Source organism: Macaca nemestrina, chromosome 16 (assembly GCF_043159975.1).
Source record: "Macaca nemestrina isolate mMacNem1 chromosome 16, mMacNem.hap1, whole genome shotgun sequence".
NCBI lineage: Eukaryota > Metazoa > Chordata > Mammalia > Primates > Cercopithecidae > Macaca > Macaca nemestrina.
The window spans coordinates 81,070,524-81,084,763 of record NC_092140.1 but is presented as its reverse complement, the minus strand read 5'-3'; the positions used below and the strand labels follow the sequence as shown (position 1 = coordinate 81,084,763).

Below are 14,240 nucleotides of genomic sequence, written 5' to 3'. Positions count from 1 at the left end.
ACACTGTCATGGGGACATATTACAGAGTCAATGTCCTTAACCAAAGTGCCATCCCCAGCTCTGTTGGAGCCTCATCCATGGGAACCTGGGGCAAGTCACTTCATCCCCTTGAACCACATTTGTTAGACCGGGTCCTTGAACTAGAACATTATTCTGGCTCTCAGCTTAAACCCTGTGCGCTTCAAAAGCATGGTCCTCAACAGGTATGTCATTTTACTGCTGTACCTTCCCCCTTCCCTCCAACATACGGTTGGAGTAAAAGTTTGGTCACCCAAACTTAGGCAAAGGAACTTGGGTCACATTTCGTGCACCAGGTAACATCTCTGTGGGACTCATCTACTAGTAATGATGATAACTACTGTTAATGGAGTAATTATAACATGCCAGGTGCTGTGCTGAACACTTTATGTAAATCGTATGTATATTTTTTGAGACAGTGTCTTGCACTGCTACCCAGGCTGGAGGGCAGTGGTGCAATCATGGCTCACCACAGCCTGGACCTCCTGGGCTCAAGCGATCATCCCACCTCAGTTCCTCCACGCTGAATAGCTGACACTACAGGTGTGGGCCGTCATGCTCTGCTAATATTTATATTTTTGGAGACATGAGGTCTCACTATGTTGCCCAGGCTGGTCTCAAACCCCTGGGCTTAAGAATCCTTCTGCTTCAGTCTCCCAAAGTGCTGGAATTATAGGCATGAACCACCGTGCCCGGACTGTACATCATATTATTTAATCTTTACAACAACAACCATTTTATAGGGGAGGACATGCAGACTCTGGGAGGCCAAAGATATTATCCAAGGAATGCAACATTGGATTCAAACCCAGATCTAACTCCAAAACTCATACTTTAGGTCCTCAGCTAAAACATTTCTCTTCTTTTCCAACACCACTTTCTCCACTTACCTCTTTCCTGAGGCTGGTTGGTTACAGACTGGGTGGGGAAGAAGGGTCTTGTTTATCTCTATTTGTTCTTCCACTGTGGTAGGGGCCAGTTTTCCCCACCCACTGGGCTTTGAATTCTGTGATCTTACACTTCTATTCAGAGACCACTCAGGGCCCACACAGGGGAGCATCTCAGAATTGCCATTATTTCTCTGTGTGTGTGTGTGTGTGTGTGTGTGTGTGTGTGTGTGTGTGTAGAAACTCAAGTTGGAGTGTAGGGAACTCAGGCCTAGGGCTTAGCTCATTAATGTTTAATTTTCTGATGACAGTGGGATCTAGGAGTTCTGTCTTGCCCTTCCTTGATTCCAGAGGCTGCAGCCTGGACTGAGCATCATCCCCCTTGTCATCCATGCCCCGCTCAGAGGGAAGCTATGTCCTCAAGGTGCAGCGAACTGCAGGGCAGAGAGAAAATGTACAACCTCACAGGGACATGCAATTTCTGCCTCCATCTGTCTCTCTACCCTGCTGAATCTCAGAGTGGTGTCACTGAGCCTGCAGATATATACCCTTCAAATCAGACACCCCTCACAGAGCCACCTACCCACGTGCTTACTCGAGCCTCTGCTAATGAAAAGAAGGAATGCATAAGTCATGAGGGGCACGTTTTCAGGATGAGCAGAGAAGGGGATTTATCTGCATGGCTCCCGGCTCTGTGAATGACAGGCCCCAGTTCGTTCAGCTCCTGTCCCACTGCAGGCATGAGTGTCTTCCTGAGACCCAGCCTGTCTTCCAGGCTCAGAGCCCAACGGGGTTCCATGCTTTCTTTGAAGCTAAACATTAAGGACAAATCTGACTTTCACATGAGGCAAAAAATTGTTCTATTCACAATTCTCTTCAAGGCCAAAGATAACTCACAAAATACCAAGAAACAGCAAGCAGCAAAGTTTGCAGAGAGGAAGGGAAGGCGGAGAAAGACAGCCAGGTGGGGCGTGTAGGGAGTCAAAGCCAGCTTTGAGTAGCTGCTTTCATCATAATGACAATGCTAACAATTGGTGCCGGTCATAATCCCAAAAGATGCAATCACAAACATCATAATCCTGAAAGTTGAAATCCCCAAAGATCAAAATCCCTAAAGTCTAAAATCCTGAAAAATCTCATTCCCAAAAGATTAAAATCCCAAATGTTAAAATTCTGAAAGTCAAAATCTGGAGAAAGGATTCGTACATTTAGGTTGTGTGCAGGATAACTGCACCATGTTAGTTGTATCGTGTTAGGCAGAACTATTACCTTGTTATTGTCTTATGTGGAAATTAAGTATGATTTAAGGAGATGCTTACGGGTGCTAAGTTGTGGACTTGTGAACTAAATTTTAGGTGTCAAGTTGACTGAATTTAAAAATACCTAGAAATCTGGTAAAGCATTATGTTGGGTGTTTCTGTGAGGGTTAGGTTTCTGTGAGGGGAGGTTAGTGTGTGAGTATGAGTGGGTTATCTGGGGGAAGAGCTGCTCTCAGTGTTGGTGGGCACCATCTCATTGGCTGATGGCTGGGAGAAACAAATACAGAAAACAAATCGATCTCTCTCTGAGAGCCGGGACAGATTTTTCTTCTGCTGCCTTGGACATCAGAACCCCAAGCTCACCAGCCTTTGGACTCCAGGACTTACACCAGCAACCACATTTAAATGAGAGTTAACCATTGGCTTCCCTGGTTCTAAGGCCTTTGGACTTGGAGTGAGCCATGCTACCGGCATCCCAGGGTCTCCAGCGTGCAGATGGGCATGTCGTGGGACTACTAAGCAGTCATAATCGTGTGAGCCAATTTCCCTAATAAATCCCCTCTCATATATCCATATACACACTTATCTTATTGGTTCTAGCTCTCTGGAGAACCCTGACTAATACAGATTTGGTACTGGGGAAGCCGAATATCATTCATTCTTATACATTCCTTACAACACAATGGAAGAGATCTGTGAAATTGACCCCTCACAAAAATGCTGTGATTAGTTAAGTGTATGAAGCTATTTAATGGTGAAAGGTAAAAGTTTAAAAGCTAATTACATTGGTGCTATGATAGCAGAAAATCACTTAATTGCAATGGCCCAGCAATAACCAAACTTTCAAGTGGACAGCATACACTTGTACAATTTGTAGACCACAACCACTCTCCAAATACAAGTGTGGTGACTATTTTAAAGATTCTAGAAGAAGTGAAAATGCAGGTGAAAGACACAAAAAAAACTCCTCTGCCAAATTATTTAATCATGTACTACTTCTGCCCTTTCACACATAGTGCCAATATACTATGCTATGTATTTAATCTTCGTATTGTCTCCAATAATAGATGTATACATTGTGTAAAGACTTTTAGAGAGTTCTCTTTTGTTTTGTGGATTTTTTTTTTCCTGCAAATTTGACTCCAGGAAAGTGCATTATCACAATGTTGACCTTGTGTGTAGGCATTGTGCGTGTGTGTAAAAACGCTGAAACTTCCTCAGTGAATAAACAGCTGTCCTTTCTGTACATCTGCATTTGTGAAAGATACAATTTCTTGAGATCTCGGCGGTTTGGGTGACTGCACATGCAATGGTGACTCGCTGGTTTTTGAGCCATCCATCAAAAGATTTACGTTGTCCATCACAGTGTTTCAGATGGCCACAGTTACAAAGCTGGGTGCACACAATTACCAACCATAGTAATATGCATTTATACATTTCCCTCTTGATCTAGTTCTTTATGAATATAGTTTGTCTGTTTTTAACTTATCCCCATGCTACAGTTGTTAGTATATCTGAGTGTTTATGCTTGCAAAAATATGTATGTTACTACTGCCTCTTTTATGGTGTTAAGTGGCCTATAAAACACTCTGTTGTATTTTGTATGTTTCTCTTAAAAATGTAAATAAAGGTCTTAAAATTTAAAGGATTTTTTTTCCATAGTTATATTTTTGGGACTTTCATCTTTCCCAATTTCAACATTCAGATTGTGTCTTTCAAAATTATGGCCCAAACTCATAGAAGGGGTGAGGGATTAAGGAAGGATGATGACTTAGAAGCTCTAATTCGTGAAGAAAATGTGGCTGTGGTAAAGGGGAGATGGGAAGGTGTGTGGTGCAGCCCAGGGTGTCATGCTGCTGGCCCTGGGAGGGGAGATAGCGTACAGGAAGGGGACTCTTGCAAGTTTTCGCTCTCACACCATGCACCTGGAGGAAGGGACTTTTAGCTTAGCATAATTTGAAGGCAACCTGGGGCAGTGTAGGAATATAGATCTGATGTTAGATGACCTAACTTCTTTTTTTTTTTTGAGATGGAGTTTCGCTCTTGTTGCCCAGGCTGGAGTACAGTGGCACGATCTCGGCTCACCGCAACCTCCACCTCCCGGGTTCAAGTGATTCTCCTGCCTCAGCCTCCCAAGTAGCTGGGACTACAGGTGCCCGCCACTACGCCCAGTTAATTTTTGTATTTTTAGTAGAGGCCGGGTTTTACCATGTTGGCCAGGTTGATCTCAAACTCCTGACCTAAGGTGATCCACCTGCCTCGGCCTCCCAAGTGCTGGGATTATCGCTGTGAGCCACCGCACCCGACCTAGAAGACTTAACTTCTAGTCTCAATTTTGTCAGTAAGGTCTCCATTCTTTGGGTTGATTCCTTCCACTGGACATTTCGTGTCTAACCAGGTCACTGTTTCCCTTTGGAGGAACAGAGCTAGTGGATGAAGATGACTTTGCTAAGGGTAAGATATCTCCACAGACAGTTAATTTTTTTTCTTGTTGTTAATTGCTAGGAAAATAATCCATCTTACCCCAGGGAAGCCATCCAAATGACTCAGACCTCTCTGTGGATTTCAAAGAAAGCTTTCAGTATCTATTTTCTAATTTTCCCAAACAGTCCCTGCAGGTTGAGGGATCACGGTGAAGAGAATTCCACCAAATTTGCTTCGAGGCTGCTGGATAAATGTAGTACAGAGGTAATCGGCTCACCTCATCACAGCTGCCAGCTTCAGCCTCCCCTACAACTCAATCACTGGCACACGGCTAACCAAATTACTGCTCCGGGCTCTGGGCCTCCCCGTTATGTGACTCAGGAGCCTCATTTGCAATCACTATTAACCAGAAAAGCCGCACGACTGCTCTGAGCCCACAGAGTGGAGTGTCATACAATATTCACAGAAACCCATGGGCCGGAAGGGGCTGCAAAGCCTTTAGAATAACGCTTGCACAGTGACCCCCACCAGCTTGGGGTCCCCTTCCTTACCCTTTCTCCAGCCCCTCTGGCAAAGTGACTCCAGGCTGGACAGAGAAAGAAGACTGTGAAATGCCCAGAGCTCTGGGAATGGGACCATCAGAGGTGACTGTGTGGAGAGGAACTGAGTAACCCACATACCAGCTATTAAACAATCTCGTAGGAAGCCTTTAACTGCTTTAAAGTCGGTATTCATGCAGAACACTCCAAAGGCCACCTCTAAATCTCTAAAGACAATGCTCAGGTCTTTACCTCTCATTCAGCCGCCTGCTGTGCTGTGTGAAACAGAGTTAGCAAAGCCCGGTGCAGCACGGGGTTTCCAAAGATTATCCCATAAATGGCAAAGGCGGGCACACATCTCACATCTCTCCTTTCCTGGTCCTGCCTCCTCCTCTTCCTTACAGCTCCCACCCTCCCCACTGCCACTCAATACACATTTATCCACACAGGTCGGTCTTAGAATGAAAGGCACGTGGATGCATCAACAAATGGTACTGAAGTGCCCTAGCTTTAGATTTCATATCTGTCAGGCACTTAAAGCCACGATTGTCCCATATGCCCCTCCCATTCCATATGTTCGTGTGTGTGTTTCTGTTGTAACCCAAGGTTAATGGGGTTGTCTGGGGTGGTGCAGGCACGGTGTGGAGGTATCAGAGAGGGCCTCATGGAACTTTGCCAGAAAGCATTTTGCTATTCTTCTTTCAGAAACTTGTTTATCAAAGGCTGTGGTTAAGAGGAGGAAGCCACTCAGCCAGCCTCAGCCTAGCTACTGCCTGCTTGGGAAGTGCTCATGACCGACGCCAGAAGGGCTCTGGCTAGCACTACAGAGCCTTCTCTGGAAAAACCTGGGCACAGGGACTGACCGATCCTCCCCTCAAAGGGCACCTCTGCAGATGGTGCAAAACAAGGCAGGGCCGCCCAGGGCAGGACACTGTAGAAGCAGCTAGTGCCAGTGGGAGTGGAGCCAGGAGAGAAAGGCTTTCTTCGTTTAGAAACAAGCAAAGGACAGGAGGGAGAGAGGAGTGCTGAATCAGGACCCGGAGCAGGCGTCCTCATGAGCGCCAGCCTGAAGCCTGCTCGCCACATTTCAATAACCACTGTGAATGAGGAAGCAGAGGGCAGCCGGCCAAGAGAGCTGGCTCCTTGACGGTCACTTTTCACAGGGTGGAAAGAAGTGTGGGCACCGTTTGGAACCCTAATCTGTGCAAGTGGTCCTCAGAGACAGAGACTGAGACTGAGGGAAAAGGTCTTGTTTGCACTCCACTGCCTGGCACTCACTGAAAGCTGAGGTCTCTTATGTTCAAGGCTGGCTACTCTAAATGTCCCTTTTAATTAGGGTGAGCTTCAGGGGTGTAATGGCTTTAACCAGAGGATCTGATGTCCCCGGGAAGGCTCTGCCTTCCATTTAGAAGGAAAGGCATCAGCTTGCTTGAAGGAATCCCAGGTTACTGAGTAATCACCATAATAAGATTGAGAATGAAGGTGACCTATAGAAGCATGGCAAATACACAATTTTCTTTGCTTTGTAAGTGAATTTTGATTATAACTCAGCACTTGCCTCAGGTTCTAAAATGCTGTTGGTTCGAATTCTCAGGAAAGCCCAGGAAAGGATAAAACACATAAATGCTTCCACAAAGAAAAATACAAGCTTCCCAGCCCTCTTTGTAGCTACACGCAACCCAGAAAATTGAAAGCAAGGTTGTAGTCTCTCTGTCCTTGGTCACCATTTCATGTACTGGCCTGTCATACAAAGTGTGGGGAAGCACGGCAGATCAATAGCTATTCTGGGTTAATATTGCCACAGAATTTTTTTTTTTCCTCTAAAAAGACATTCCTCCTCATTACATAGATCACAGCTTATTACATCCAAGGCATATTTCTGTGGTCTGTTTATGGAAATTAGTGTTTAGAAAGAGATTTTTTTTGAGGTTACATGTGCTTTTTAATACAAGCAGTGGGGCAATGACGCTCCTATAGAGTTAGTCCTTTTAAAGCTCTGCAAATGACTATTAGCCCTTAGGTTTGAGAAGGGGGTACAACTTACCTGATGGGGGCCACCTGCACCCTCCAGGTGTCTCCCTACCTGGAGCCCTCTCCAAATCCTGTGTGCCGCATTCCACATCCTGGGGACATTAGCAGCACTCAACTTGCTTTATCTGGGGTGATGTTTCTCTGAGCAAAAGTCCCTAAGTGTTTTTTTATGGGAAATGAAAAGCCAGATAAGCGTGTAAGTGAAAAAGTGAGCCCTGGCCTCTCAAAGCATGTCATCCATTTTTATGTTACTGATTATATGATTTCTAAATTGCCTGAATGTGTTAAGCGACAACTTTTGAATTTGCTATTGGAACTCTACAAATTATATATACGATAACATACATTATTTTTAGGGGAGAGTTATGAAACACCTCTGATACCTCTCTTCAGTCTCAAAAGCTGAGGCGGAGAAAGGGCAGATGTTCATAAGCCCATTTAAAAGGTGAGGAAGGGAAGGCTCAAAGAGGTGCAGGAGGGGTTCAATTTCACACAGCTGGCCAGAGCTGACTCAAGGCCTCCAACCCTAACTCTGAACTCCTGGGTCAGGGCGGCAAGATGATTTGTCAATATCCAGGCAGACATCATTGAGAAATACACACAAGTGGTTTCCTCTGGCTCCACACAGAGACTTTAACACCTGGCTATTCTCCATCATCAGCTGCAGTCAATGAACCATATAAATTCAAACTTCAGAAATGCTAAAGTCTCATAAGCAATTTTTAAAAGTATTAAAATACAAAACAGAAGTAAACAAAATTTCTTGCCCCAGGGAACTAACTAATGCAAAGTGACAAAATAATGGAAGTTTGAATGCGGTCTCAAAAGTGGCCATAAAATGGAATTCAGAATTATGTTTTAATGTGTATGCTATCTGCTTGCTTTGCCAAGGATGCTGGTGTGAATTCTTATTTATAAAACTAAATTATACAAGAAGAGGAGAAATAGTGGAATGAGAGGAAACAGCTCGCAAGCAAGAGCAGGTGTGAACAGTTGCATGCGATGGTATTGGTCACAGCTGGGGTACCAGAGAGCGTCAGATCCTAGGTCAGGTGCACCATAGGGGTCCCAGGACAGTCCATCGCTCCTCCACCAGGACTGGCCTTGGCATGTAGCCCCAGCAGCTCCAGGCAGCTGTCTTTCCGCGGAACTTCTAGGAGTGGGGGTACCCATCAGCGCTGACCTGCGGCGCTCCAGCTGAGGATAGTCTGACTGTAGGAGTTTATAAAGTAATGGACAACAGGCAGTGCCCTTCCTCCCCAACAGCAGTGGTCAGAGGGACAGATCTATCCTCACAGAGACTGTCGGGCACGGGCGCTGCAGACATGGCCCCTCCCCCCGGCACTCAGTCCTGTCTGCCTTACACAGGAGGACAGGAAAGGAACTTCCAACGAGTCCACCTTTTATGTTAGGAGAGAGGCAAGGTGCTGAGTTTCCCATCCGGGGAGTTCAGCTTCACCGTCTCCCCAGCCCCCACTCCGCTGACTTCCCCTCCTCCCTACCACTAGCCCGTGGCCCAGCGTTCCTTTCCCGGTCAGTCTTGGCTGTGATGTTTAGCGGCTCTGCCGGACCCCATATTTTGTCTGGTCTCTAAAAGGGCACTGACCTGAGGGTGCAAATGCAGAGGCCGCGGGGCAGCTAGGCAGCCACTAGGAACCCAGCACCCAGCTGCCTAGGGAGCTCCAGGCAGCCGCGGCAGCAGCTCGGAGCTCATTACATTATTACACAATCCAGGCAAATCCTGCTCCAGTACAAGGAGCGCATCTAACCAGCAGGAAGGAAATAAGCCAAAATCCTTCCGACACCACACACACACACACACACACACACACACACACACGTCTGAGGACAAGTACAAACACTTTGCAGAAATAACCCTCCCCCAACCCCACCAACCTCCAGGTCCCTGTTTCAGGATTCCTCACCCCGCAGTAGCGTCTAAAATCCTCGTGTTTGACCACCTCTCCCAACACATGGGACAGAGAGCAATTTGGCTAACTTCAAATCCTGTCTCCCGAGCACTTGCCCACAAATATTAGGGGGAGCGATAGGGACGCCCCCCTGTTCCCGCCACCACCCTCACTTCTGCCCCCCACGCCACTCTCGGGTTGACAGCGTCGGGGAAAGACACCAGACCATCAATCCAATTTTTCCTGCCAGTTGGGGAAACAACACTAACAGCACCCAGCCACCTAGAGAGCGAGAGTGAGCCGAGGCAAACACGCTGGCTTCCAGACACAGTCCCAGCCCCCGCGACCCGGCTTTGCAAAGGGCTGCACGCGCTCGCCGGACGGTCGCTGCTGCCTCCGAGAAACGACTTGAACCTGAGCCCGGTGAAGATAAAATGACACAGAGACTCACCTTTAGGTTGTGAGTGGGGTTGACGACACAGACAAGTTGCCCGGCAGCGGAGAAAACCCGTTTAGCTTTGTAGTGCTGAAATCGGAGATGAATGAGATCTAATACAGCCCCAAAGCACTGGGTAAAGAAAAGCATCACAACTTTTGGGGGGTTGTTGGCCCGGGAAGGCAGCGGAGGAAGCTGTGAGTCCTTGGGCTCTGGAAGGAGCGCAGCCTCTGAGACACTCCGCGCCAGCCCGGCTTAGCGCGCCTTCATATTCATCATCAAAATAAGACGGTTAGAATCTTGCAGCAGTGAGGCGGCCAATCAAAAGGACAGAAATGTTATCCTTGAGGTGCAGAGACAGCCAATAACAAATGCCTTCCCTACCGAAACTCCCTGATGAATTGAGCCTGGCGGAGAATGTATTATTGAACATTACCATAGATCAGCACATTGCATTTATCTTGTGATTACAGCCAACCATACCTAATGCTGGGGAGATAGGCTGACAAAATTGATTGCTTAATGTGTCTCCATTTATTAATTGACTTAATTTAACATGAGAGCCTTTCTTAATGCCCTGGCAAGAACGTAAAGCGTTTAAGCCGCCAAATAGTACAACACCCCGCTCCAAAGTAGGCAGATGGATAACGCAGATCGTGGCTCGACTCACCAGAGCTGCTTGGGAGAAAATAAAATATTACTAGACTCTGATTCCAGATAAGGACTTGGCAGCAGCAAAAATGTGTATCTTTCAATCTTGCGTTCTGACTTTCTGCAATTTGGATTACAGCCCCTTGATAAATCTTACTCTCCACTCTTTATCAAAGAAAAGAATCCCTGACAAATGCATTTGGAGTTGAGGGGTGGAAGGAAGTGTGTGTGTGTATATATATATATATATACACACACACACATACATACACACACACACACACATATATATGTATATTCTTTTTTTCAAAATACTGTGATCACTGAAGTCTGAAAGTATTAAAGGATAAAAATGCACAGACTATGCTTCAAAAAATAATGAAATCCCTGATGCATGAATGCACACACACAGAAAAACCTACACTGAGAGGAAAGAGGCTTGTAAATCAGCAAAATAATTACAGATGCAGAGAACCTTTGCTTGTTATTCATTTGCATATTGGTGGGCAGCAAATTGCTAATTAACCACTAGATTGTTGGAGACATTAAAAGAGAGATTAAGGATGCACACACCACATCATTTACTTGTTTCTGCAAATGCTAGCAGCACATTTCTGTGCTGGCACAGGGAGAGGGGATTCCAGTCCTCAGACTGCAAACCTGTCCTTGCTCCCCAGAACAGGGCTGGTGGGGGGACGGGAGGCCGCTGGTTCTTCAAGAAAGATTCCTAAGCAGTACTTGAAGGGCTTTGGGTTTTTCGGGACTAGCTCTGATGGTTTAGTCTTTGCAGCTGAAGCAGGGGAGTTGCGTGTATTGTGTTTTCCCTCTTCACTGGCTGTTTCTCTGTTGAGAAGTCAGGCCAGATCCAGCGCTGCCTGGAGCAGGATCAGCCCCCACTGTGAATTGTACCCTGTGAGTGTGAGCCCATTGCCCCCTCCCGCATGGTTCTTGTTCTGCTCTGGCTACAATGCTTGGGTTGTATTGTATGCAAAACATATGCACACGTGGAACACCTAGGTCTGTGACTTGGTCAGGCAATTAAACTAACAACAGAATAATATACAGGATAAAAATAATGCACAAGTTTGTTGATGCCAGGACAGAGCCCAGGTTGTTCATTTTAACTTGCATTTAACTTAAAACCAAACCAATGTTTTAAGAGACAAACTGAACACCAATTAAAAATGGAAACTTTGCACTTTTAAAATAACTACACTGGCACCAAACTAGAAGATGACAACATTTGAACTGATTAGAACCTCATCAATGTGATATTTTTATAGGACATGAGTCCCTGGAGCCACCTGTTACATGGCACCTAATAAGGGCTGCTGATCCACAAAACCAGAACCTGCTTTCTAAAGTTTGAATTGTCCAGAAAATAAGCTTTCAGCAGTTCACTGGGAAAACATTTAATATCCTTTCATTGGCTTACTTGTTTTAAAAACTAAAAGTGTGCAGGTACTCTTATAGATTCGTTAAATATATATATTCATAATTCAGAGAGGTTCAAATTATTTTTACATCTTTGGCTGTAGTGGAACAATTGTGTTGATTTTTTGTTTTTCTTCACTTTTTAAAAATGTATTGTTTCTGTCATCCATCCTGCTAGAAGTAAGTTCCATGAGAATGGGAATTTCTGATTTTTTTTTTAAAGGTATTTTTTAAAATATAATCTTCTTCGTATTTCTTTTTATTATTATTATACTTTAAGTTCTAGGGTACATGTGCACAACATGCAGGTTTGTTACATATGTATACATGTGCCATGTTGGTGTGCTGCACCCATTAACTCGTCATTTACATTAGGTATATCTCCTAATGCTATTTCTCTCCCCTCCCCCCACCCCATGACAGGCCCTGGTGTGTGATGTTCCCCTTCCTGTGTCCAAGTGTTCTCATTGTTCGATTTCCACCTATGAGTGAGAACATGTGGTGTTTGGTTTTCTGTCCCTGCAACAGTTTGCTCAGAAGGATTTTCAGCTTCATCCCTGTCCCTACAAAGGACATGAACTCATCCTTTTTTATGGCTGCATAGTATTCCATGGTGTATATGTGTCGCATTTTCTTAATCCAGTCTATCACTGATGGACATTTGGGTTGGTTCCAAATCTTTGCTATTGTGAATAGTGCTGCAATAAACATACATGTGCATGTGTCTTTATAGCAGCATGATTTATAATCTTTTGGGTATATACCCAGTAATGGGATGGCTGGGTCAAATGGTATTTCTAGTTCTAGATCCTTGAGGAGTCGCCACACTGTCTTCCACAATGGCTGAACCAGTTTATAGTCCCACCAAAGGTATAAAAAGTGTTCCTATTTCTCCACATCCTCTCCAGCACCTGTTGTTTCCTGACTTTTTAATGATTGCCATTCTAACTGGCATGAGATGGTATCTCATTGTAGTTTTGATTTGCATTTCTCTGATGGCCAGTGATGATGTCTTCTTTTGAGAAGTGTCTGTTCATATCCATTGCCCAATTTTTTGATGGGGTTGTTTTTTTCTTGTAAATTTGAGTTCTTTGTAGATTCTGGATATTAGCCCTTTGTAGATGAGTAGATTGCAAAACTTTTCTCCCATTCTGTAGGTTGCCTGTTCACTCTGATGGTAGTTTTTTTTTGTTTTTTTTTGGTTTTTTTTTGTTTGTTTGTTTGTTTTTTGCTGTGCAGAAGCTCTTTAGTTTAATTAGATCCCATTTGTCAATTTTGGCTTTTGTTGCCATTGCTTTGGTGTTTTAGATATGAAGTCCTTGCCCATGCCTATATCCTGAATGGTATTGCCTAGGTTTTCTTCTAGGGTTTTTATGGTTTTAGGTCTAACATTTAAGTCTTTAATCCATCTTGAATTAATTTTTGTATAAGATGTAAGGAAGGGATCCAGTTTCAGCTTTCTGCATATGGCTAGCCAGTTTTCCCAGCACCATTTATTGAAGAGGGAATCCTTTTCCCATTTCTTTTTTTTGTCAGGTTGGTCAAAGATCAGATGGTTGTAGATGTGTGGTATTATTTCTGAGGGATCTATTCTGTTCCATTGGTCTACATCTCTGTTTTGGTACCAGTACCATGCTGTTTTGGTTACTATAGCCTTGCAGTATAGTTTGAAGTCAGGTAGCATGATGCCTCCAGCTTTGTTCTTTTGGCTTAGGATTGTCTTCGCAATGAGGGTTCTTTTTTGGTTCCATACAAACTTCAAAGTAGTTTTTTCCAATTCTGTGAAGAAAGTCATTGGTAGCTTGATGGGGATGGCATTAAATCTGTAAATTACCTTGGGCAGTATGGCCATTTTCACGATATCAATTCTTTCTATCCATGAGCATGGAATGTTCTTCCATTTATTTGTGTCCTCTTTTATTTCGTTGAGCAGTGGTTTGTAGTTCTTCCTGAAGAGGTCCTTCACATCCCTTGTAAGTTGGATTCCTAGGTATTTTATTCTCTTTGAAGCAATTGTGAATGGGAGTTCACTCATGATTTGGCTCTCTGTCTGTTATTGATGTATAAGAATGCTTGTGATTTTTGCACATTGATTTTGTATCCTGAGACTTTGCTGAAGTTGCTTATCAGCTTAAGGAGATTTTGGGCTGAGACAATGGGGTTTTCTAAATATACAGTCATGTCATCTGCAAACAGGGACAATTTGACTTCCTTTTTTCCTAATCGAATACCCATTATTTCTTTCTCCTGCCTGATTGTCCTGGCCAGAACTTCCAACACTATGTTGAATAGGAGTGGTGAGAGAGGGCATCCCTGTCTTGTGCCAGTTTTCAAAGGGAATGCTTCCAGTTTTTGCCCATTCAGTATGATACTGGCTGTGGGTTTGTCATAAGTAGCTCTTATTATTCTGAGATACGTCCTATCAATACCTAATTTATTGAGAGTTTTTAGCATGAAAGGCTGTCGAATTTTGTCAAAGGCTTTGAAAAGGTATTTTTAAAATAAAATGAATGTACACAAAATGAGGATGCCATCCAATAGGTCAAAGATCTAAAACTTTGTGTTGATAATCTCATGCTTGTGCTTAAGATATAAAAATCAATGCTCCTTTAATTTTATCTTGATTTTCAAGAAATTAAAGACCTAATGTT

The 14,240-nt window shown here is 44.2% G+C and overlaps 1 protein-coding gene across 1 annotated transcript in view; it reads right to left on the bottom strand.

Annotated features, from left to right (window-relative positions):
- Positions 1 to 10,163, bottom strand: part of LOC105490663 (siah E3 ubiquitin protein ligase family member 3) — a 77,261-nt gene extending 67,098 nt beyond the window's left edge. Inside the window, exon 1 of the mRNA XM_011756510.2 lies at positions 9,520 to 10,163. Coding sequence (XP_011754812.1) covers positions 9,520 to 9,654 — 135 coding nt within the window. The 5' untranslated portion in view covers positions 9,655 to 10,163. The remainder of the gene's footprint in view (positions 1 to 9,519) is intronic.
- Positions 10,164 to 14,240: the final 4,077 nt, after the last annotated feature.